The following is a 23,261-nucleotide window of genomic DNA, read 5'->3' as shown; positions in this document are numbered from 1 at the left end:
CGATTCCCTCTGCTCTGCCATGCTGACCTCGCCAATTTTCCCTGTTCAGACCCTAAGTGTCTCCTTTTATACGGGTATCATGCTACGTCGCTTTCAAAGTTGCACGACGTCGCTTTCAGTACCACGACTCTGCATTAACTACAATTTGTCCTACATTCCCTAGACTCCAAATCATTAACACCTAGTTCTCTGTGGGTAAAAGGTCCAAATTCGTACTTTTATGAGGTCAGCACGCCACGTCAAAAACTGGACTAAGACTTATTCACTCCCTTGGAACTACAAAGGGATGTCTTCCCTTGATTCCTTGAATTCCTTCATCGGCGACTAATAATCTCGTGGTGCTGTTGTTTTGGCATTTTCCCCAGCCAACATGGAACCTCAAGCAACTTCAACCACACATCAAAGATGTTATTTAGGAGTTTATGGGTATTTCGTTGTTGAACTCGCAGGACAAAAACTAAGATCAAAATACGAAGACAAGTGCAAAAAATACTATGAAAACGAAGATTAAGACACGAAAACAGGCTCGCCTACAAGCGAGACTAGTCGACTGTTCGGGATCGACCTAACTGAAAATGTTTGCTAACGACTCGATCTTAACAACGAAAACTAAACTATCTCACCAGACTTCAAACCAAACGATCATATATCGACTTTCACCAAGCAGAGTTCATCCCATAGCATCAACTAACACACAAAGTGTTTTTAGGAGCTTTTGGATCGTCTTTTTCGGCACATGCAATCAAGGTATCCGGAGAACTTAGACGTCCCCTTAGTTGGCGCCAGAATGTAGTGGCATAAAACCACACACCACATCCAACGAAGTAGAAGATGATCTAACACAAAGTGAAGATACAAAACAAACATAGACACAAAGATATACGTGGTTCGGTATGATTACCTATGTCCACGGGGTGAAAGGATGATGTTATTATTTCTTTTCTTTGATTACAAGGTGTTCTCTCCTTCTCAAATGGTGTAACTCTCCTTCTTAAATGGTGTAAATCTCAAACTCTCCAATGTAGTGTCTTTTTTTTCCTCCCTCCCAACCTGACTCTCTCTCTCGACCGACCCTTATATTTATAGGCCAAGGTCGACATACAACATAATTACAATATTGGTCACATTACATCAATTTAGTTGTTCCCTATCAGACCTTCACTGCTCGCCCGACTTTCTGGTTTGACCGATAATTCTTCACCCAAGGCCGAGTCTTAATCGCCTAGTTAACACGATGTCGCCCTTCTTTCTTCTCGTTCCTTTGTTTGACCATCTTCCTTCGTATGACCGAGTGCTTTCTGATTGTTCGCCCGACCTGTCAGAGGATAAGGGTCACATCACATCCGACAACTATTGGGCCATCACGTCCGACCCACGTGATACCACGCTCTTTGCGCCGTCTGGTTCTATCTTGTGCTTCGCCGCTCTTTGTTTTTTGGTGTATCACAATTTAGGATCTTGCCACCTAGCCCTGTGGATTATCTACGCCTACACACTGTTTTAGAAGTGGCTCTCGTTTTATGAACACCATTTTGATTTGAAAGACGAAAAAGCTTTTAAACAGAGGTTTGAAATTTTTAAGGGAACAGCTTGATTAATCAACCAACATAACAAGAGCGACTCTTCCTTCCCTTGTGGATTAAACCGGTTTTCAGATTTAATTGTTAAGGAGGTTGTATTTAGGACCGGCGTAAGAAGGCGACCCAGGAAAGTGCCGTCTATCTATTAACTGCCGTTAATGTTGCTTCAAAGTCATTTAGTTACAACTTCCTAAACATAAAATTGCAACTTGGGTTTCTTATTAGTCATCTTATTAGCACATGTTAAATGATAGCTTATTGTGCTTTTTATATATCTAATTGTGCGGAAATGCAAAGATGTTTACATGGGGTAATACTCTCGGGTAGACTAATAAAATATGCATATACTTGTATTTGATGGGAAGATTTGGTAGGAACCTTTATTTTTCAAAAAAAATTAAGGGAAACTTGGGAAAATGCACAACACCAGGTGCAATGTTGGAAATCTGTCCCAACATTTAAAATTTTGAAAAAATATCCTATTCCGTCAAAAACCCTATTAACTCACATGTATGAACCAACACAAGCAAAAATAAAATAAAATAAATACACTCTTCAGAATTCAGTGCCTTGGGGTTCAAAATAAACATGAACCCTAAGGCCTAAACCCTTAAACTTGAATTCGGAGCTTAGTACAGCTCAGGGCGAATGAGATAACCAGAAGGAGGGAGTAACTGCCTTTTAATGTAGGGATATATGAATGCTTTCAATCAGTGAATGGGAGATACTGTTGGCATTACAGGTTCTAAGCAAGAAGTTCATTTTCTTCATTCAACAACTGAATTATATGTATAGTAAACTTGATCGATTATGATGCAATATAAAGCTTGTTGCATAATTTAGGAGGAAAAACAAAAACCAATTAGTAAGATTGGCGTTGCCCGGATTACTGGATAGTTTAGGCACCCTGAGCCATCTTGAGGTGACATACAGAGTGTGGAGGCCGGTGTGGTTAGTCCCATATATGGGTGCCCCAGGGATGAGATGTTTGGTGTCAAGGAAGGGGTCGGACTTATATATGGATGCCCCAGGGACGAGATGCTTGGTGTCAACGAAGGGCTCAGACCTAAGACTAAGTTGTTTTAAGAGTAATCAAGTATTCCGAGCCTTACCAATTGGCGTTATCATGTCCGATAATTTTTCCTTATATTATGTTGTTAATTGCGTATATAAAGGGAAAGGAAACTAGGGGCAAGTTGGATTATCAAGCCGGCTAAACTTGGTAAAACCATTTGTTAAACGGGCCGTATTTATCTGGGCCTACTAAATAGGACAGGCCTCATAGAGACGAGCAACAACTTCACTGATCAGACTTGCTTACATAAAGCTTTTCCAATGGTCATTGTGTGTGTTTCCTATGTGGCAACACAAATAAGACATTCTTAATCTATTTTTCCTTAAAATTAGGGAGAGTAAAAAATCCATCTCCAACCGTATTGCATGTAACCTCTTCTTTTAATTAGTATAAATTTTATTTTCCATAATTAAGGTTTAATTAGAGTTAAAAATGGTTAGTTAATATATTAAAGAAAATTCAATTAAATAAAAGCTGACTAGGATGGTAGACAATGTCAAGAGGAATGTCAAAAACTAGACATTCACCTTGACAATGTCTACACAATATCATTTGTACATTGGTTTAAGACATCGGGGTTGGAGAATAATTTTAGAGAAAATGGATGTATATCATAGATAGATTTTGACATTTATCTCCACACACATGCCATTGGAGAAACTCTTAGTTACATTTACATCTGACTTGGATTATGCTATATCAGATATTTACTTTTCTCCGACTCCGCTCGGATGTCAGATTGTAATTTTTTGTTGTCTAATTCGAGATCTAACTTTGGTTTATTTGAGGTATATATTCTATTAGATTCGATAGTCATCTGTAATCCCAGTATTTAACAATCAGATGTGACAAGTTGAATCAAATGTGGTACATCAAGTTCAGACAATATTCAATTGTCGAGGAAGAATGTTTTAAAAAATATATATGATAATACTATTCCCAAAAAATTGCTGAGGGTAAACCAAAAATCCACTTTCCCTCTACAGTAGAGAAACCTGCCATTACTAGAATACAACAAGAATATCTGCATGTATTGTTTAATATACCAGGACTAAGGCTTTATGGGATCAGCTCGATCCGTGGTTTCTTGCGAGTCATGCATGCATATGTGGCTCCCCAAAATTCTTGCTCCAACATTCTGAATGTGATCGTGTTGTGGAGTTTCCCCAAGACTTCATAATACATTCTCTAATCCAACATTCATGTTCCTTGTGCATCTTCAACCCCGTTACACAAGAAGAGGCATGTAATGAACCTGCTAGATCTATAATAATAATAATAATAATGGAGATATAACTTGTAATATGAGTAACCTCAGTACCATTGTACTGCTTCTTACTTTTCTATTTTCCTCATTCACATCAATGCAGGTACATGCTTAATAAAGGAGATAGAAACCTAACAAGAAGCCTAACACCCGACGGTCCTACACGTGGGTGAATCACCACACTTCAACGTAACAGACGCTTAAAAATTTAAGATATTAAAACACAAAATAAAAGATAGAGCATGCCGTTTTTGCGTCTCAAGGCACCGCATGACAATAAAAATACTCTCTCCTTCATGATATCTTTGTCCTCAAGGATAATAGTTAGGAAAATGAGCTCGAATATGAACTAAGTCCTCATATGTGGCATCAGTTGGGGGGTGGGGTTTGTGACCATTTGATCAGAAATTGTTGAACCTCTCTGCCTTCGCGGGAATCTAGTGTAGCAATAAGCTTGAGGATAATTTCTCAATCAGAGTCTAGAAGTGGTAAGGTAGGCATGGTTGTAGCAGCAACTCCCAACTTCTTCTTCAACTGAGAAATTGGGAGACTGGGTGAATCTTGGAGATAGGTGGTAGGTCTATTTTATAAGTAACTTGAACAATATTTTGAATGACAGGGGATGCCCATAGTATCTAGCAGATAACTTGAATTTTTTACGCAATGCCATGGAAGTCTGTCTGTATGGCTGAAGCTTCAAAAAACCAAGAAAACCAACTGTAAATGACCTCTAAGTCCCCTTCTTGTCAGCAAACCACTTCATTCTTTCTTGTGCCTTGTGTAAATTTTCTTTCAAAATGTCAAGGACATCATCTCTTTTCTGCCAATATTCTTTTACTGAAGCAACAGAAGTATTGGCACATACCCATAGATAGCTTTTTACTGAAGCAACAGAAGTATTGGCACATACCCATAGATAGCTTGAAATGGAGACATGCATCTTCAAGCTGGTGTGGTAGTTGGTATTGTACCACCATTCAGTAAGGGGAACCCAATTGAATTTTTTTTGGTTTATGACCTGTCATGCATCTTAAATAACCTTCCAAACACGCATTAACTCGCTCAGATTGGCCATATCTGATTGAGGGTGGAGATGACATGTTCTAAATAGTTCTTGCCAAAAATTGTTGTTGGTGAAGATTTTGTTTCTGTCAGAGACAATGGAAACTAGTAAGCCATGCAACTTAAAAATGTTGTTTAAGAACTCTTGAGCCACTGTGATTGTTGTGTAAGGGTGAGTAAGTCCTATAAAATGACTATACTTGGTAAATCTATCTACCACCACCAGGATAACATCCTTATTGTGTGATTAGGAAGCCCTTCAATAAAATCCATGATGATATGTTGCCAGGATTGATCTGGTATTCAGAGAGGTTGTAGAAGACCAGGAGGATGATGATGCTCCAGCTTGTTTCTTTGACAAGTGTCACATTGGCCAACTAAGATAAAATTGTCTTGTATCAACCCTTTCCAATAAAAATAGCATTTTTGTCTAAGATAACTACCATGAATACCTGAATATCCCCCAATTGCATAAGAGTGAATGGAATGCAAGATATGTTGCATCAGATTTGTAATAGTACCCACATATATCCCGCCTTTGAACCTAAGAATGCTCTCAAAGTAAGTGTAGTGAGGAACTGCAGAAGCATTAACCAACAACTTAGATGCCACAACATCATTTGTATAACTTTTAATGATGTCCTGAGTTCATGTGGGAGTGGATAAGGCTATGACACTCCATGTGGAGGTGCAAGTATCAACAGGAAGTATAGAAAGGGCATCACAACTTTATTTTATAGTCTTTTCTTGTAATTAATTGTATAATTAAACCATGGAAGTTTGATGAGACATCTTTATTGTCATAAGGTTGTAATTTTATTCTCCATGAAGTATCTAATGTTATGTTGATCAGTATTCATGATGAAATGGTGACTAGTGAGATAATATCTCCATTTGGTGACTGCATTGACCACAACAAATAGCTCTTTTTCATAAGTAGACAACCCCAAGGCTTTTGACCCAAGTGGTTTGTTGTAACAAGAAATGGATCTCCCTTCCTGCATTAGAAAAACCCCAATTCCTTTAGAACATGCATCACTTTCCACGACATACTGCTTAGAAAAATCAGGTAGAGCAAGCACAAGAGTCGTGTACACATAGCATTCTTGATAGTAGTGAAAGCTTCCTTTGCTATATAGTGACCAAATGAAATCATTCTTCTTCAATAAATCAGTAAGTGGTTTACTAATAGTTAACCTTTAACAAACTTCTTGTAGTAGCATGTACCCAAGAGACCCCTTAATTGCTTAAGATTATTAGAGATGGGCCAAGATTGCATACAAGCAATCTTCTCTGGATCATCAGCCACCCCATCAGCGGTAATGATATGTCCTAGGTGATCTAGAGAAGATTGTGCAAACAACATTTTGAATACTTGAAAAAACGTTTCTGCTCTCTAAGTAATGAACGAACTAATTCAAGGTGATGCACATGCTCTCGCATAGTAGGACTGTAAACCAGGATGTCAGCAGAAAACACAAGAACAAATTTTCTCAAATAAGGACCAAAAACAGAATTCATGAGTGCCTGTAAGGTTGCAAGGGCATTTATGAGACCAAATGGCATAAACTTGAACTTATAATGACCATGATGAGTTTTAAAGGTTTTTTTTTATGAATCTCAGGTAAATAATCCTTGATTTGATGATAACTAGCTTTTAAATCTAAATTAGTAAAGACTTTAGACCCACGAAGTTCATCTAAAAGCTCATCAATAACAGGAATATGAAACTTATCTTTAATTGTAATAGCATTGAGCTTCATGTAATCAACACAAAACCTGCAAGTGTTGTCCTTATTCTTTACTAGAAGTATGGGAGAAGCAAAGGGTCTATAGTTATCTTGAATGATACCATTCTTGATCATTTCTTGAACTAAAGATTCAACCACAAACTTGTGGATATAGAGACCTTTGTGTGGTCTGAGGTTTATTGGATAAGAATCAGGCTTGAGAGTAATTTTGTGATCTAAAACTCGTTGTGGTGGTAATTGTCTTGGCTCAGCAAACACATCAGAATAGGTATTGAGTAGATTTTGACCTTGGGTTTACCTACTGTGTCATATTTGTGCGATCCAAGTGAATTGGCGTATGTCCCCCAATGAGAAACAAAACTTTGGATCTGCATTTGCGCACAAGGAAAAAAGGTACCCAATAAAAAGGAAAAGAATTGTAAACGTTCTCTTTCCTGGAGATAGAGCGAGATCATGCTTAATTGGGCATCGTTTGAATTGAGCTGTGTGGATTATTAAAGCCCGAGATTTATGCAATTTTTTAATGTAACAACATTCAAGTGGGAATCAAAACAAAACATACCATAATTTTCTCCTCTTACTTAGAATAAGTAATATATTTTTTTAATACCATCTTACTTATTTTACCTCCATGTAAGAATAAATCTGCACAAGATAGACATTCATTTTCACTAAAATTCTTCCCCAACCCAAACTTCTTAAATCAACGTGAAGATGACGTGACTTAATTTTTGTTAAACATTGTCAATGCGAATGTCTAGTTTTAGACATTCATCTTGAGGATGTCAAGCTATCCCAGTAAGCTTTTTCTTAACTAAAATTAATTCCAATATACTAAATAAACATTTTTGGCTCTAATAAAATCTTAAAAGTACAAAAAATAAATTTACATTTAATTAAAAAATGATCACAACAACATCATTGGAGATGAATAACATTTTTTTACCTAAACTTAAGAAAAAATTAGAATGAGGATGTCTTGTTAATGTTTCCACCTATGAAATACACACAACCATTGGAGAAGCTCTAAGACAGTTTAAAGTAACATGAAGTTTCATTTGCGTAGTGCGATGTATGCTACTGTTTAGTAGTAAATAATTATACAGTCGAACCTTCATATAAAATAAAACTTTATGTTCCCAACTTAGGCTAGTTATAAATAAGAATAGAATCTATATTAGAATAAGTAATAATTATTTTGTTGTCATCCCATTTTAATCATTTTACCTCCATATAAGAATAATTTGATATTATAGCGACACTCTTATGTGCACAGTATCATACATGATTCGTGTTGTTTTCTTTGCAAAATTCAAACGAAAATTAATTTAAATATATTATTTTGATGGTAAGTATCTCTTATAAGACTCTACATTCATACCAAAAATGAGCACAATTCGAGGCGTATAACGCCACCATCTACCAGATTTGAAAATCTGCCATTAAAAGTTAGCGGTCGAAATTAAGGTTGGTAGATGATGAGGTTTGGTATCTTGAATCATGCTCATTTTTGATAGGAATGTAGAATCTTATAATAGGAATGCATCATCAAAATATTAGATTTAAATTCATTTTCGTTTGAGTTTTGTGAAGAAAATGACGCAAATCATGTATGATATTGTGCATATAAGAGTGTCCACGGATCTCCCTCCTATATATAGTCTTCTGTTCATGATTGTATGAATTGTTACAAACTAAACATAGTTTTTACATACATGGTAAAAGAAATAGAAATCTTATGAATAATTTGAACATTTCTAATAAATATTTGTTTATCATAATATCATTTTCATGTTTTTATTACATAAATGTGTTAAAATTAGCCTGTACCTTTTCAAAGTGAACTTCATGTTCTAATAAAATTAACATATATAAGAATTTTTTATATGTCTTGTTGATATTCTTATATATATGTTATACTGTAGTGTTTTTTCATGTAACGTTTGGCTTTTTATTCGGCATAATAAAGATTTGTTTGTGTGTTGCACCTACCTTGTTTTGTGATTATCTATTCGTGAGATCAGGTAATGATCCATTTGTAAGATAGACATTTAATTAATTAATAACGTAGTAATAACGAGAACACTTGCTATCTTCTAAGACGGGCTGCGACGAAGAACATTTTATCGTTCTTTTCATTTACGTTTTCCATCATTTTTGACTGATGATAATGATAATGTTTCTAACTTTATCAACCATTTTTGATAGACGAAAGTCGGATATGATTCATATGATTTTTTTTCTTTCTTGGTTCAAGTCTAGTACAAAAGCTATAAGTTGATGTTGTTAATGTAAATTAATGATATTTATTTTCAATAGATATTGGAATTTCAAGCGAGTAATTGAGATAACAGATACAACATTAAGATATGTTTTTTTATTATTTCAAAGGAAATTACGACGACACAAATGCCGGTACAAATCGATCCATCAATCCAAAATGAAAAAAGCAGACGAGGTTACTATAATTCTATCTGCTTGGCGTTTTGCATAGAAGAAAATTATGTTTGCATTTTTGTTAAAAAAATGTTTATCCCTACTTGTTGCCATGGAACAACAATGTTGACGAGGGTGAGAGCGATAACGATGGAGAAGATTTTTTCAGACGACAAGGATACACAATCAAAGATAGCTGAGGTGAGTGAAATGCACTTTCCTCTCTGTCTTTGTGGGATTCATTTTTGGTTCTATTTTGATTTTTTTTCCATTGTGTTTGAGGGTTTAGTTTGCTACTGGTTTCTTCTTGTGATGTCTACATAAAAATTAAAACATTGTTGTTTTGATCTTTTCTTATCTAGTTTGTTATTGTTACACCATGCTTTATCATTTTTTATGAATTTTATTTTGATCAGGGGGCTGGAATGTATAATCTGGGTAACACATGCTTTGTCACCGATGAAATCCAATGCCTCAATTGTGTTTCGGAACTTAAACCCAAGCTTATTTCGTATTGTGAAAAATCTGACCCATCTGGGAGACTTGTCACATCTACTTACTCATACTACATCATAGTTGTTTTTTGAAGTCACATGCTTGATTAAAGAGACAAACTAAGGTAAATGTTATCTACGACTTAATATTGCTTTAATATCACTCTATAACACATCATCACATCAGCTTCAGCTAATTAAGCTAGGTATGCATAGATAATAGTATTACTGAGATATGGTTAATCATTCAACTGTTGAGAATAATGATGAACCGATAACAAAATTTGATGTAATGCTCTTCTGGAGGCGGCTAGCTAGGAACGATATTTGCATCATGAGCCAGGCATGATAACCCTAGGAAATCAAACCCATAGATGTGCATGTTGTGTCTCCCAATATGATCCAGACCACAATACATTTCTGCTAAAATTGCAGAGCCTACTCATAATCTGGTGCTTTGTCTAGATCTTCCAACGCTTCAAGTCAACCAATATGAGAAACAATGGTTAACTTTGGAAAGAATGTTTGACCCAGTAACCATAAGATAAACATCATTTTGAGTTGATGATAGTCATCTACATTTGTTAAGTTTCTATTTTACTTAAGAAAATGCTTCAACGCTTAACATAATAGCCCACCTCATTTCAAATTTTTATGATCTTCAAGTACACGTGCTTCCATAAACGAGGGAAGAAGCGTCTGGCATTTATTATTTGAAATCCATTCGTTTTGGTTGTATGATACATAAGCTCCCACTCCACTTGGGATCCCGCAAATGAAATACAAATCAAGAGGCGTAATTCCTATTACAAGAATAATATCATCTATAGTTAATTCTTATGATTATTTAAAAAATAAAATTTAAGTAAAGTTAAACAAACTTACCAGTTTCAAAATCCAGAAAATGGAACATGTGTGTCGTCTGTCACCGCCTTTCTCCAATACTTTCACAATTTTGTTGTTGTGTTTTCTAGGCTTCACACTATAAAGTGAACAACAAAGATATCTGTCAACCCTTTCTTGGACTGCAGGGGATAAACCTTCATAAACAACCTTTAAGTCTGAAAATCCACCTCTCATTCTATAAAAACTCTCAAATCGCTCTTGATGTCCCGACACATGACCTTGGATTAATGATGGAGCAGAACCACTCAGCGAGCAAACTCCGCTTCCCGATTTTGAGTATAATCTACATTTGTGGCAGGCCGCGGTACCGGTTCATGTCTTCAATCTCTTTTTGTGTCTTATATAATTGACTACTTTTCTTATCAAGTTGCTCATTTTGTATCAAGAAAATTTTGGTTTAGAAGAGTTTGTTTAGGAAGAAGAAAATTCTGTTTAGGAAGAATTCTAGAAGAACAAATAGCAGTGGTGTGAGTGAAAATGAACTAAGATGAAGGAATTTATAGGTTTTGAAAATTATAGTTGTTGAGAAAATTGACGCATGATATTTGATCGTTGGCATTTTTGCTTCACACGCCCGCGGTTGTGAATCAAACGTCGAGTGTAACTTTCACACGCGGGCAGATATTCTCAGTCTTGACGCTTGATGATCAACCACCCACTTCTTTTCTCATAGTACAAAATCACGTTTGCCCATCCACCTGCCTCAACAAATATATTATTTTGTACATTGCCATAAGAATTGCCCTTATATACGGCTTGTTTTCTTGCCGACTCGGAATCTATATCTGACTCGTACAGACGGCTTGATTTCACGCTGAGTCAGATATTAGATAATTTTTGTCACACCTGACTCGTGATTGGGTTCGGAGTTCGGACCCTCCAGAGTTGGGTATAAAAAACTGCCCACCACTCATGCATCTGACTCGTCTGAGTCGACTGAGAAGACTAAAACGTCCAATTTCATTTTTTTTTCAGTCCTCTTCTTCCTTCAACGGAACAGCAAATGATGAACTAAAAAACCCTAGGTTTCCCTAATCTCTCTCAGCTGATTTCTTTCGTCTCTTTCAAATCATCTTCTCCGTCTCTTCAATTTATTTGAGTTAGTGTTGATTCTATTACGTTTATAATGGTTTATCTTTAGACAAGAAAGCATTCCCAGGCCATGATCCTATTACGTTTGTTCTGAACCTAAGATTGGAGTTGCTCTTTCCCTTGCTGTTAAAGTTGGGTAAGTTGATTTTTAATGAATAAAGTTCAGTTTTTAAATGTTTGTAGTTTCCATTGAATTGATTCAAGTTTTGATTTTCATTATTTGAGTGTTGTTAATTTGGTCTTGTTTGGGTTGTAGTTGTACATTAGGTTAATTGCATTAAAGGGTTTTAGGGTTTTAATTTGGGGATTAGAGGGAATTGGGTTTAAATTTGATTAGGTTACTGTTCAATTTAGCAATAAGGGAACGAGGATGGTAGAGATTTTGGCGGAGTTTATGTTTGGGGATGATGTCTTACTAGTGTGCCCCTGCATTTGACTGGAGCTGTGTTCATTGGTAATAGACATAGGAGATATAAGCTAGTGACAACTGCGGTGGTGATGGGTGGGACATTAGTTTTAAGATAATGCCAAGCCATGAATTGGAAAAAATCGAGAAACTCTAGTGAAAGTGCAGTTACATTTTGTTGTTTGTAAATGACGGGAATTACTTTAGTCAGAACGAGATGGAATTCAATGCGATATTTTCTGGTTTTGTACTAGTTTTCTTTTCTAGATGTGTACTCTTTTGTAACTGTCCTGATTGAATAGTCGAGTTAATCTTTCCCATGGCAGATCATTTGTGCATAGGATGATGATCATGGAGTTGCTCACATAGTCGAGCATCTTGCTTTCAATGCAACAAAGAAATACACAAATCATGATATTGTTAAGTTTCTGGAAAGTGTTGGGGAAGAGTTTGGTGCGTGTCAAAATGCTACAACGTCAGCAGATGAAACGATATATGAATTGCTTGTGCCTGTAGTCAAGCCTGAACTACTATCACAAGCTATATCAGTCCCAGCAGAGTTTTTCTCTAAGATATTGATAATTCGTTTTCATTGATTTCTGACCTACCAGTCTAAAATGCAGATTATTTTGAACTTCAACGTTTACTTGTTTATTCGTTTGTGCAATATAGGTTCGAGTTTCAGCAGAAGATTTGGAAAAAGAAAAGACGTGCTGTTTTGGAAAAAATAGTGGAACTCGCAATGCCAATGGTCGGATGCAAGATGCAGACTGGAATTTTATGATGGAAGGATCAAAGGTACTATTCATCTGCTATATTGTATACTTGTCTTGTTGCTTCTCTAGGATTAGGCTACATCTGTTAATCTATATATTGTCCCATAGTAGACACACGTCAATCGAAATGGGTGTGCATGCTGAACAAAGATGCACCTCTATGTGGGATGATGAACACATCCCGGATGAGATTGTCAGCACAAGGACAGATCCGGGGTAAAATTTTGTTTTTCAGTGTTAGGTTCTAGCTCATTCTATACTTCTTTGTGTAAGATTATACGGTCTAAGATGTTTATAAGGGTATATTCTGTCCTAATAAAATAAATCAGTTGAGTCAGACCTGAGTCAAAAAAACAAAACATTTTTTTGAGTCAGACCTTACTGAGTCAGACCCAGGTGAGTCAGGTGATTTTAGTCAGATAAAAAAAAAGACAAACAGGATATCAGTGGTTGTCCCAAAAGAAAATCTGGAAATCGAATCCCTCTTACAACGGAGTGGGGAGATTCTTTTTTTTCTTTCCTTTTTACCTACTAGGCTCATAAGTATGGTAGTTTGGTAGTTCCCATGGATATCCTGACTCGATTATTTCCAACTTAAAGTGGTGTCAACCAGAATGTGAACTTGATCTAATACGCGGGCTATGGTTATCACATGCATTTTCAATCAAGCACGAGTCAGTAATATGTTCGTGGAAACACAGTATTTTCAATTAATCTTGATGTTTTTATTTTTCTCTGCAGACTGACACCAAAACGATATCCGCTGTATCTATGTTTTTTGAGATAATAAAATACCGATTGGATGAGAACACGTGCTACATTGATTATGATCAGGTACTTGGTTTTGAAAGCTATTGCTCAGCACAAGTTCACAAGCATAGTAGGAGTAACTATTTCCACACAAAGTAACGCTGAAGATAATAATTTCTTTAATTTGTTCTGTAATTTCCATTACCAGTTGGAGACAAGCGCTACATTCTTCAAACCAAAACTGATAGTTGCTGGTGCAAGTGCTTATTCACGCTTCTATGATTATGCACGCATTCACCAGGTAAACTAGTACAGCCAAGCTCAGTTGAACTTTTTTTTCAGTTTGGATTTTTCTTTGCATCTTTGGACTTTGGCAATGCGAAAGCATTGCCAGTTGATTATACTCTCTTGTCCGCAGTGGGATCATTTCACTAAACGTTGCCATCTCACTCTCAACATATTGCTAGGATAGAATATGCATATAGGGCCAAATTTTATTTCCTTCTATCACACCTGTATATTTAGTTCTATACAGCCTACCAACTAAAAAATAAGCTTTTCACATATTTGTAGGTGTGCGACAAGCAAAAGGCTATATTGTTGGCAGATATGGCTCATATCAGTGGTCTTGTTGCTGCTGGGTCATCCCATCTCCATTTGAGTATGCCGGTCTGGTCATTTTGGTGACCACTACGACACATAAATGATAAATTCCTTCGTCGACAATCAAGGCAAAGAGGTCGGTTTTATTATATCCTTTCATTCTGTCATGAAGGTCGTGTATGACTATGAAGGCAAAATTGAACCGGTTTTGCAGACTGACCGACTCCTCTTTAGATAATTGGATATTTTTTATTCACCATCGCAGCATGTCCTTTGTTTTCCTTTTTTCATCCTTGTCGTTCTAGTGAATCTGTATTTTATATCTTTGAAATGTTACTATTTCTTCAAAAGGTAGATGCACACAAACACACATTAGTATCTCCTTAAAGCATTGTCCTGTAGAGAAAAAGATATCCATTCTGTGTATTTTATGTGTTACTCTACAGTTTTTACCTTGATTTGCTGATTAACCCGGTCAATTGTTTTTGTTTATATGACTAGATTTGTTGATTTGTTATTGTCAAAACTCGTGTAGATTTTGCGTATCATGTGATGCAGGCAACTACCCTACGGAGTGGAGTAAACAGAGAGGCTGTGAAAAAAAAAACAAAAACCAACTGGTAAGATGGGGGTTGCCCGGATCACTGGATAGTTTAGGCACGGGTGGCATACAGAGTGTGGAGGCCGGTGAGGATAAGTCACATTTAAATGATGAGTTAGTTCCCATATATAAGTGCCCCAGGGACGAGATGTGTCTTATCAGAGGATGACCCAGACCTAGGGTTAAGTGTTTCCAAGAGTAATCAAGCTTTCCAAGCCTCACCAATTGGCTGATATTATCCCCGACTTTTTTTCCTTATAAAAACATTCACAAACCCCGAATTACCGATGTGGGACTATTATTACCTTATATATTGTTTGTGTCTATAACGTCTGTAATAAAATTGGCAAATAGAGTTTCGGACGGGCTATATCTAATCTATCAGGCTCGTAAATAAGGTACTACCATTAAGTTCCCCACCAAACTGGCCAGGCCCATTAGAGACGAGGGACAAATTTAGCTAACAGACTTTAGCTAACAGACTTGCATCCGACTCGGATCGGATGTCTGATCTTTTGAAAAAGGAAAAAAACAAACTAGGGGCAAATACGCATTATGGGGCGGGCTACACACGGGCCACATTTAATATTAACACCACCATCAATTTAGCGAACAGGCTTGTAACCTACACATATAATGCAAAATTGCAAATCGAGACCATTTGTTTTGTGGCTGACTCGAAATTTATATCTGACTCGTAATAAGCCAGATGTTTGATAATTTTTGTCATACCTGACTCGTATTGGGCTTAACATTTGAGTCGACTAGAACATTAAAACAAACTTTTTCATTGTTTTTGGTAGGAAAATTACTGGAAGTATCACACTAAAAGACTAGTCCTGCCGCATACTGTTTTTTTTTCAGCAGTTCCAGTTTCGCTATTTGTCAAAGATCCTTGTATTTTGATGTTTCGTGCTAAACAATATACCATGAAGGTAGATCCTAGCTTGTATTTGATGTTTGCTATTGCAAATTTGCAACCACCCAATGGGTAGAAAAATGTAACAATGAAATCTTTCTCAAATGCGTGTGGCAGAAAAATGTCACGGATTCTTTCATTTTCGAAACAAGACATTGTACTACATAGCAAGAACCAACTGTTTGATTTAAACTCTTGAAAAAAAAAAAAAAAAAAACCATCCAACAACAACAACCTCCAAAATACTTTCCCTACATCTGTTGCCGAAACCTTCCATATAACTAGTCCGTTACTCCTTCGTAAGGTCCAAGTTGGGGTTCTGGGAAAAGCCTTCCTACATCTTACCTAATTTTCCAAAGTTGTGTCATCAGTTCATCAAAACTTGCAATACCATAAAGGAAGATGTTAAGCAAATTACCTGATTTGAGTCTATGAGGAATCTTCGCCATTTGAAACACCAGCCGAGGAGGATTCTTCACCATATGAAACACCACCTGCCTGGACTATGTAAACCTACAAATGAAAGGTAATTAAAATTTAAAGGACAGATGTAACAGCATTTTGAAGAACAATAGATTCCTAAAGAATATTGTCAGAACCAAACAAGTATTACAGATAGGCTAACATACTAAAATCTTAATTCTTGATGAAAACAAATCAAGTTTCATATTATCACGTACCTTAAATTGGGTAGGCTTGGTTAATTGAAAAACACAAGCATCACCATCAATTAGTTGGTGATCCAAGGCAAATCCTCTCCAGCCAGCGCTTAAGCCAACCTTCTTGGCAAGGTAATTTGTAACCCACTCTTCCCCTTTTTCATCAACCAATGTAATTGATGCATCCCGTTTAGGTAAGTACCTCTTGCAAAACCTATTAGGTAATCCCTACATTAAAAACCAATTAAAACAGTTCCAATTATTAAAAACCAAATTAAAACAAACAAATACTGCTTATCACTTACCAACCAAAAACCGCGGTTAACATGAGAATGAAGCATAGGTTTAACAAAAGATGGAAAGTTATTATTATTATTATTTCCAATAGATAATTCCATTTCACACGCTTTCTCAGTTGCAATTGCTCTTTCTTTCTCGCTTGCTACTGGGAAATTCTCTCTCAACCCTCCTCTAGGTCTTGAATGGTTTCTTCTAGTAGCACTTTCATACTCAAAAACAAAAACCTGCAAGAACAACAAGTTAGTAATTAATAATAACTAACTAGTCAGAGGAAAAAAAAATGATGAAGTAAAAGACCACACTCACTTCTTTATAAACCGGCTTGGGTTTGTCCACGTTGCGGCTTGATCTTCGTACTTCAACAAACTCCAGCCTTTTCTGAACCATTCTTCGTTTTGGTGCAGGTTTTGGCTACAGGGAACAGAAAAGTTAGGGTTTCAAAGAAGAACTGAGTAAATGTGAAGATTGCATCATGAGACATACCTGAGAGGAGGAGTTTTTGAAACTGAGAGCTAAACTGTTGAGTTTGAGCTCTTCCATTCTCTTCTTGTTTTCTTCCATTCTCTGTAACCTTGCTGCTTCATATTTGCTCACCATTTTTTTTTTTTTTTTGCGTTTTCAGTATTAAAATTCCAAAGCCACAGTCTCTTAGTCAATCTTTGGATCTCAAAGTAACTCTCCCTCTTATAAGACTCTATGTACGGTTGAAGAAGAAGAGGAAATGCTTAGAGAAGTGGAGACGTGGAGGTGCTGAGGGAAAAAAAAGAAGTGGAGACGTGGAGGAGATTGGCCCGGATCCTAGAGAAACTGCTCAGAGAAGTGGAGACGTGGAGGGGGTTGGCCCTGATCCTAGCGTGTGAAATGTTCCTGTACACCTTTAACAGAATTGTTAATGGAAAAGTGAGATCATACTTATAACTCTTATGTATACATATTTAGGAGGAATCATAAATAAAAGAAAATAAATGACATACAATTTAGTTTCCTTAATACAAAATTCTGGGAAAACTTTACGTAAACAAACTTACAATTTAATTAGGAGAATAATGTTTGAATTAAGGATCCTCAATCACAGCTAGCTAACTTCTTCATTTCCTTTTCTAGGCAGAATAATTGATACGAATATATCTTATGCATGCGTACACCATTCCTTACCGTTGTTGCTTCAATTTTTTTTTTTACCGTTGCTGATTTGACATTGCAATACCTTTGAATTGGGCCATCATGTAAATTGGGTACCTGGACTCGATTTAAAGTTGTAAGGTCAGATTTGGGGTCAAGATGTAGATTTTGAATCACTAAAGCGTTCATGCCAGGCGCCACCAGGTGATATGCCAGACAGAAGCTAGTTGCCATTAGAGCAATTCCAATGGAGTGAACAAATTAGAGATTTTTTTCATTTTGTTCCCACTATGGACTCAACAAACATAAAAAACGAGTGGGCTAATGGATATTTTTATTGGTTTGTACACTGCGGACGAGCACGCACCGCACGTCTGAATTAAAACCGCGAGGACCAAGTAAATCCGACAGCGGATCAACTAAGTCCGCGCGGCTGAGCTAAAACCGCTAGCAGGAAAAATGAATCCGCCAGCGACCTCACTAAATCCGCTAATGGCTACATCTCAATTTAGTCATCCAACGACTCTTACTATTTTCACTATAAATTCAACTCATTTCATACTTAACAATTTACACCTTCTACACCTCTGCCTCTAAATTTCTCAATTTTATATCATCCCAATATTCATTTTTCTTTCATTTCAAGCACAACAACTCATTTCATCCCAATCTATCAGAAAAAATTCTTAAAATCTCCCTTCATATCAAATAAGGCACCCCCTCGCAACAATCCCAACAAAAAACACAACAAAGATCAGGTAGAGTTTGTGGTGTCAAGTTTAAGATGGATGAAGACGAATCAATTTTTAGGGAATTATGTATACTATATAGTAGATCAAATCATGGTCGCCAGCAGAAAAGGAATACGTTTATGGAAAGATTTTTCAAAGATTTTGTGAGGAAACTGATAACACCAATAATCGTGATCCCGACAGATTGTCTCATGTTTTTCATGGAATTAGCAAAGATGTTATTGAATACGTAGCTTTGAGCACACAAATGTGGAGCTCCAAAGGAAGTAGTGAAGATGAACCAGATGTGGAAGAAAATTTTGGGAAGAGGGGAGAAGATCCCACAAATATGGTTTCCAACACGAATCTTGCTTCAACATTCTGAAGTTGCTTAACAAGTTTAATCGATACTTATTGGAAGGTAATCAAATGCCAGCAAGATCACCATATGGTCAAATCTCGCAGAATTTTCAGAATGGTGCACTTACTTCCTCGCGGAAGGAAAAGGATCTTAATATAATGGGTCTCCAAATAGTGAGGAACAACACAACACCAATATGAACGTTAACACCAACGTTAAGATAAGAAGATGAGGGGTCAAAAGCTAGATAATCAGACCAAAGAGCTTCATAAGGAGGTTCAAACGCGTTCAATTGTTTTGAGCATAAAGAATTCAAGATGAAGGTTTAAAGCAAGGACCGGGGCCTATCATTAAGACAACTTCGAAAAATTCAACTTTCGCGAGAACAACATTACACACATTTTAATAGAAACAAACTACTCTCTCCATGACTACTACAATAATGAGTTCACGACGTGGAATATACAAAAATGGATAAGGCGAAAATAATACACTACAAAAACAGATCCTATTAGTGAGGGTTCATAAACTGTCACAAATAGGAAAAAACCGTCACAAATAAACATTTGTGACGGATGACTAGGCGTCGTGACTACTGGATGAACAAAAATTTTCACAACCTGACCACGACAACTTCCTAGCTAATTTTAATTTTTATATAGTAGTCAATTTAATTCAGATTTAATGGTTTAGTTTAAATTAATATTAATGTCATTGTCTTTAACTTATCAATTAATTCATCTTAAATAGTCTCGCTGAGTTACATTTTTTTTCAAACTAAACAAACTACTTAAAAAATAATTAAAACAAAATATTTAATTGGAAAAACATCTATTTGCCCCGGTTTTGGCCATCCCACGTAGATCCTCTTTCTCTTTTTGCAGTCTAAAGGTGCTTAGTTAGATCTTCCCCATAGGAGCTCCTAATTTTGAATTCTGTCAGTGGCCAGTCTGTATTTGAAAAAGTGGGAGTACAATAGCCTTATCCAATATTTCGGTTATCAATATACTTTTAAGAGAATCAACTAGACAGTCAGACCCAATCTTAATGAAAAGTATATCAAAGAGTTATATCTCAATTTCTCGATTCAATCCTTACTCAAGCAAATAGAAATCTGCGAGTATGATTGAATACAGGAGAAATTAACTTGAACGGTACCAAAGACCAATGTTCAAGGATCAATCAATTTCAATCAACAACCAAAGGTTGGATTTACCAATTGATCGATTTAACGCACAACCTGTGATATTTCAATTGTATAACAAAATATAATGCAGAAAAGAAATAACACAAACACCAGAAGTTTTGTTAACGAGGAAACCACAAATGCAGAAAAATCCGGGATCTAGTCCAGATTGAACACACACTGTATTAAGCCGCTAGTGTTAGATCACTGCTCGGTCGAACTCGCATGCGTTGCTATCTCAAGCATGTTTGTCAATGTTAGTGATCAAAAGTATAAGTCTTGATTTCTAGTCTACTATTATCTAAGTCTCATACTAGGATAGAAAGTGTAGTTGAGCCCAAGACTCCATGGAGATCATCATACAAAGACGAAGAACTACTCAAGGAACTTGTGGAACTTCATCGACTAAAAGTTATGTGGAGACTTGAACTTATCTATAACTCAAAAGTCTATCTACTCTATCTCCTATCTTGAGACAAAAGTTGTATTGCTATATAGACTATGATTATACACATTTGCTATTTCGAGCCGAGTTTATCTCGCTTATCTATTTCTCGAAATATGTGTTGGTAAGATTTCGCCTTGGCCAAGTTCATCTTTACTAGTGACGAAAGTCATATTAGTTTCAATTACTTGAAAATAGTTTTGACAAAAAATGGTTTGTGAATAACAACTATAATAACGTCCTCTAAGAATGTTTCAAAGATTGAAATGAGAGTTTAGAATATATAACCTTGTAAGGATATAAACATTGTGTGGTAACATATATATGTAAGTCCTTATTCTTTGAACCTAAGTATGTGTACTTTGTTGCTCAGGAAAATCGGAACTAAAGTCCGCGTACCAGTACGCGCACCATCGGAGTTTGTGAACTGAAAACAAACTTATTCTGGGTACTTAAGTCCGTGCACCAGTCCGCGTACTTAGGTTGATTATTTTCTAAAAATGGTTATTCGTGAAATCAAACTTATATAAACTAAGGAATGCATAATTGCAAACCGTACGTGGCTATAAAGTTCATGAATTAATTCGAGTGAATCAAATCGTTTTTGCTTCGGTTGTGTCTGGTATACTTCTATAAGATTTAAGCAATTGAACAACTCTCTAACTAGTTCATTTGAGTCATTTGAACTAGTTGTGGTAAAGAAGAATATGGTTGATATGAAAGTGCTCATATGGCTATACGATTTAGTTAACTACTGTTGAACCAACTAAATGTACATGTTTGGGTACGGTTACACAAACCTAAAACGTGCATTTCATTTGTGTGTAACAAGCTAAGTTTTGATCTAACAGTTGAAAGATATTAGCTTGAATCTAATCAGGTTTTCATCTAAAGGTGAATATTGAATGCTTTATTACTAAGCTAATATTGATTGCAAACCCTGATTTGAAAGACTATATAAAGGATAACTCTAGCAACTGTGAAACCTAATCCCCACACCTCCTATGTGATACTAGTTGTATTAGCTAGAGTCCAATCTTCTTTAACCTTAGGTTTCATCTCGAGACCCTGTAGGTTAACGACTTGAAGACTTCATTGGGATTGTGAAGCCATACCCAGTTATTTTCTCTGTAGTTGCGTGAGATGATCTTGCTGTTTCTATCGTATTTGAGGACAATCGTAAGATTGGCTTGAGATTGATTTATCCGATAGGCAAGATATAAAATAAGTCACAAACACCTTCATCTCATCGTTTGTGATTCCGCAATATCTTCTTTCCATATTCTATTAAGATTATTGTGAGGTGATTGATAATCTAGGTTGTTCTTCGGGAATATAAGTCCGGGTTATCAATTGGTTCATGTTCACCTTGATTTATCAAAAGACGTAACAAAAACCCTAGGTATTTCTGTGGGAGACAGATTTATCTAATATCGTAGACTTTTTTGTGTGATACAGGTTTGTTTATTAAAGTCTTCGACTTTGGGTCGTAGCAACTCTTAGTTATGGGTGAGATCAGCTAAGGGAATCAAGTGCGTAGTATCCTGCTGGGATCAGAGACGTAAGAAGCGCAACTGTACCTTGGATCAATGTGAGATTTATTGGGGTTCAACTACAGTCCAGAACGAAGTTAGTTTATAGTAGGCTAGTATCTGTAGAGGTTTAGTAGAGTGTGTGTTCAATCTGGACTAGGTCCCAGGGTTTTTCTGCATTTGCGGTTTCCTCGTTAACAAAACTTCTGGTTTCTGTGTTATTTCTTTTCCGCATTATGTTATATAATTGAAATATCATAGGTTGTGCGTTTAATCGATCAATTGGGAAATCCAACCTTTGGTTGTTGATTAAAATTGATTGATCCTTGAACATTGGCCTTTAGTACCATTAAAGTGATTTCTCATGTATTCAATTAGACTCGCAGATTTCTATTTGCTTGGGTAAGTATTGAATCGAGAAAGTGAGATATATATAACTCTTTGATATACTTTTAATAAGATTGACTCTGACTGTCTAGTTGATTCTATTAAAAGTATATTGGAGTTAGTCCATACAGATTGCTAAGTGAAATATTGGGTGTGGTTGTTAGACCCCCGCTTTTTCAGCTACAGACACTAGCCTACTACAAACTAACTTCGGTCTGGACTGTAGTTGAACCCCAATCAATCTCACAATGATCCAAGGTACAGTTGCGCTACTTACGTCTCTGACCCCAGTAGAATAATATGCACTTGATTTCCTTAGCTGATCTCACCCACAACTAAGAGATGCTACGATCCAAAGTCGAAGACTTTAATAAAAAAATCTGTATCACAAAGAAAAGTCTACAGGAATAGATAAATATGTCTCCCACAGAAATACCTACAAGTTTTATTCCATCTTTTGATAAATCACGGTGAACAAGAAACAATTGATATACCGGACTTATATTCACGAAGAACAACCTAGATATATCAATCATCTCACAATATTCTTAATCGACTAGCGAAACAATATATTATGGAATCACAAACGATGACACGAAGATGTTTGTGACTACTTTTCTATATTGACTATTGGAGAAATTAATATCAAATAAATCTTACGATTGCACTCAATCACGATAGAAATAGCATGATCAGATCACGCAACTACAGAGAAAATAGTTGGTTCTGGCTTCACAATCCCAATTAAGTCTTCAATTCGTTAACCTACAGGGTCTCGAGAAGAAACCTAAGGTTAAAATAGAATCAAATCTAGCTTATA

At 36.2% G+C, this 23,261-nt stretch overlaps 1 protein-coding gene and 1 pseudogene across 1 annotated transcript; one reads left to right on the top strand and one right to left on the bottom strand.

Moving 5' to 3' along the window:
• The first annotated feature begins 11,522 nt into the window (after positions 1 to 11,522).
• Positions 11,523 to 14,677, top strand: LOC113328575 (annotated as a pseudogene).
• A 1,917-nt stretch (positions 14,678 to 16,594) lies between these two features.
• On the bottom strand, positions 16,595 to 17,274 carry LOC113328556 (B3 domain-containing protein Os06g0194400-like). The gene is made up of 4 exons (XM_026575635.1): positions 17,161 to 17,274; positions 16,984 to 17,088; positions 16,694 to 16,901; positions 16,595 to 16,605 (listed from the first exon to the last, which is right to left on the bottom strand). Exons 1-4 carry the CDS (start codon positions 17,272 to 17,274, stop codon positions 16,595 to 16,597), a joined length of 438 nt encoding a protein of 145 aa, XP_026431420.1.
• Positions 17,275 to 23,261: the final 5,987 nt, after the last annotated feature.

Source organism: Papaver somniferum, unplaced genomic scaffold, assembly GCF_003573695.1.
Source record: "Papaver somniferum cultivar HN1 unplaced genomic scaffold, ASM357369v1 unplaced-scaffold_11, whole genome shotgun sequence".
NCBI classification, from domain to species: Eukaryota; Viridiplantae; Streptophyta; class Magnoliopsida; order Ranunculales; family Papaveraceae; genus Papaver; species Papaver somniferum.
The sequence above is the reverse complement of the archived record's forward strand: the minus strand, read 5'-3'. Positions and strand labels throughout refer to the sequence as shown.

Bases quoted from the DNA above. Each gene is read 5' to 3' on its own strand.
- LOC113328556 (XM_026575635.1), bottom strand. From the start codon at position 17,274: ATGGTGAGCAAATATGAAGCAGCAAGGTTACAGAGAATGGAAGAAAAC. The intron at 17,089-17,160 runs GTATGTCTCATG...TGTTCCCTGTAG, and splicing joins TCAAAAACTCCTCCTCTCAG to CCAAAACCTGCACCAAAACG. The intron at 16,902-16,983 runs GTGAGTGTGGTC...TTGTTCTTGCAG, and splicing joins CCAAGCCGGTTTATAAAGAA to GTTTTTGTTTTTGAGTATGA.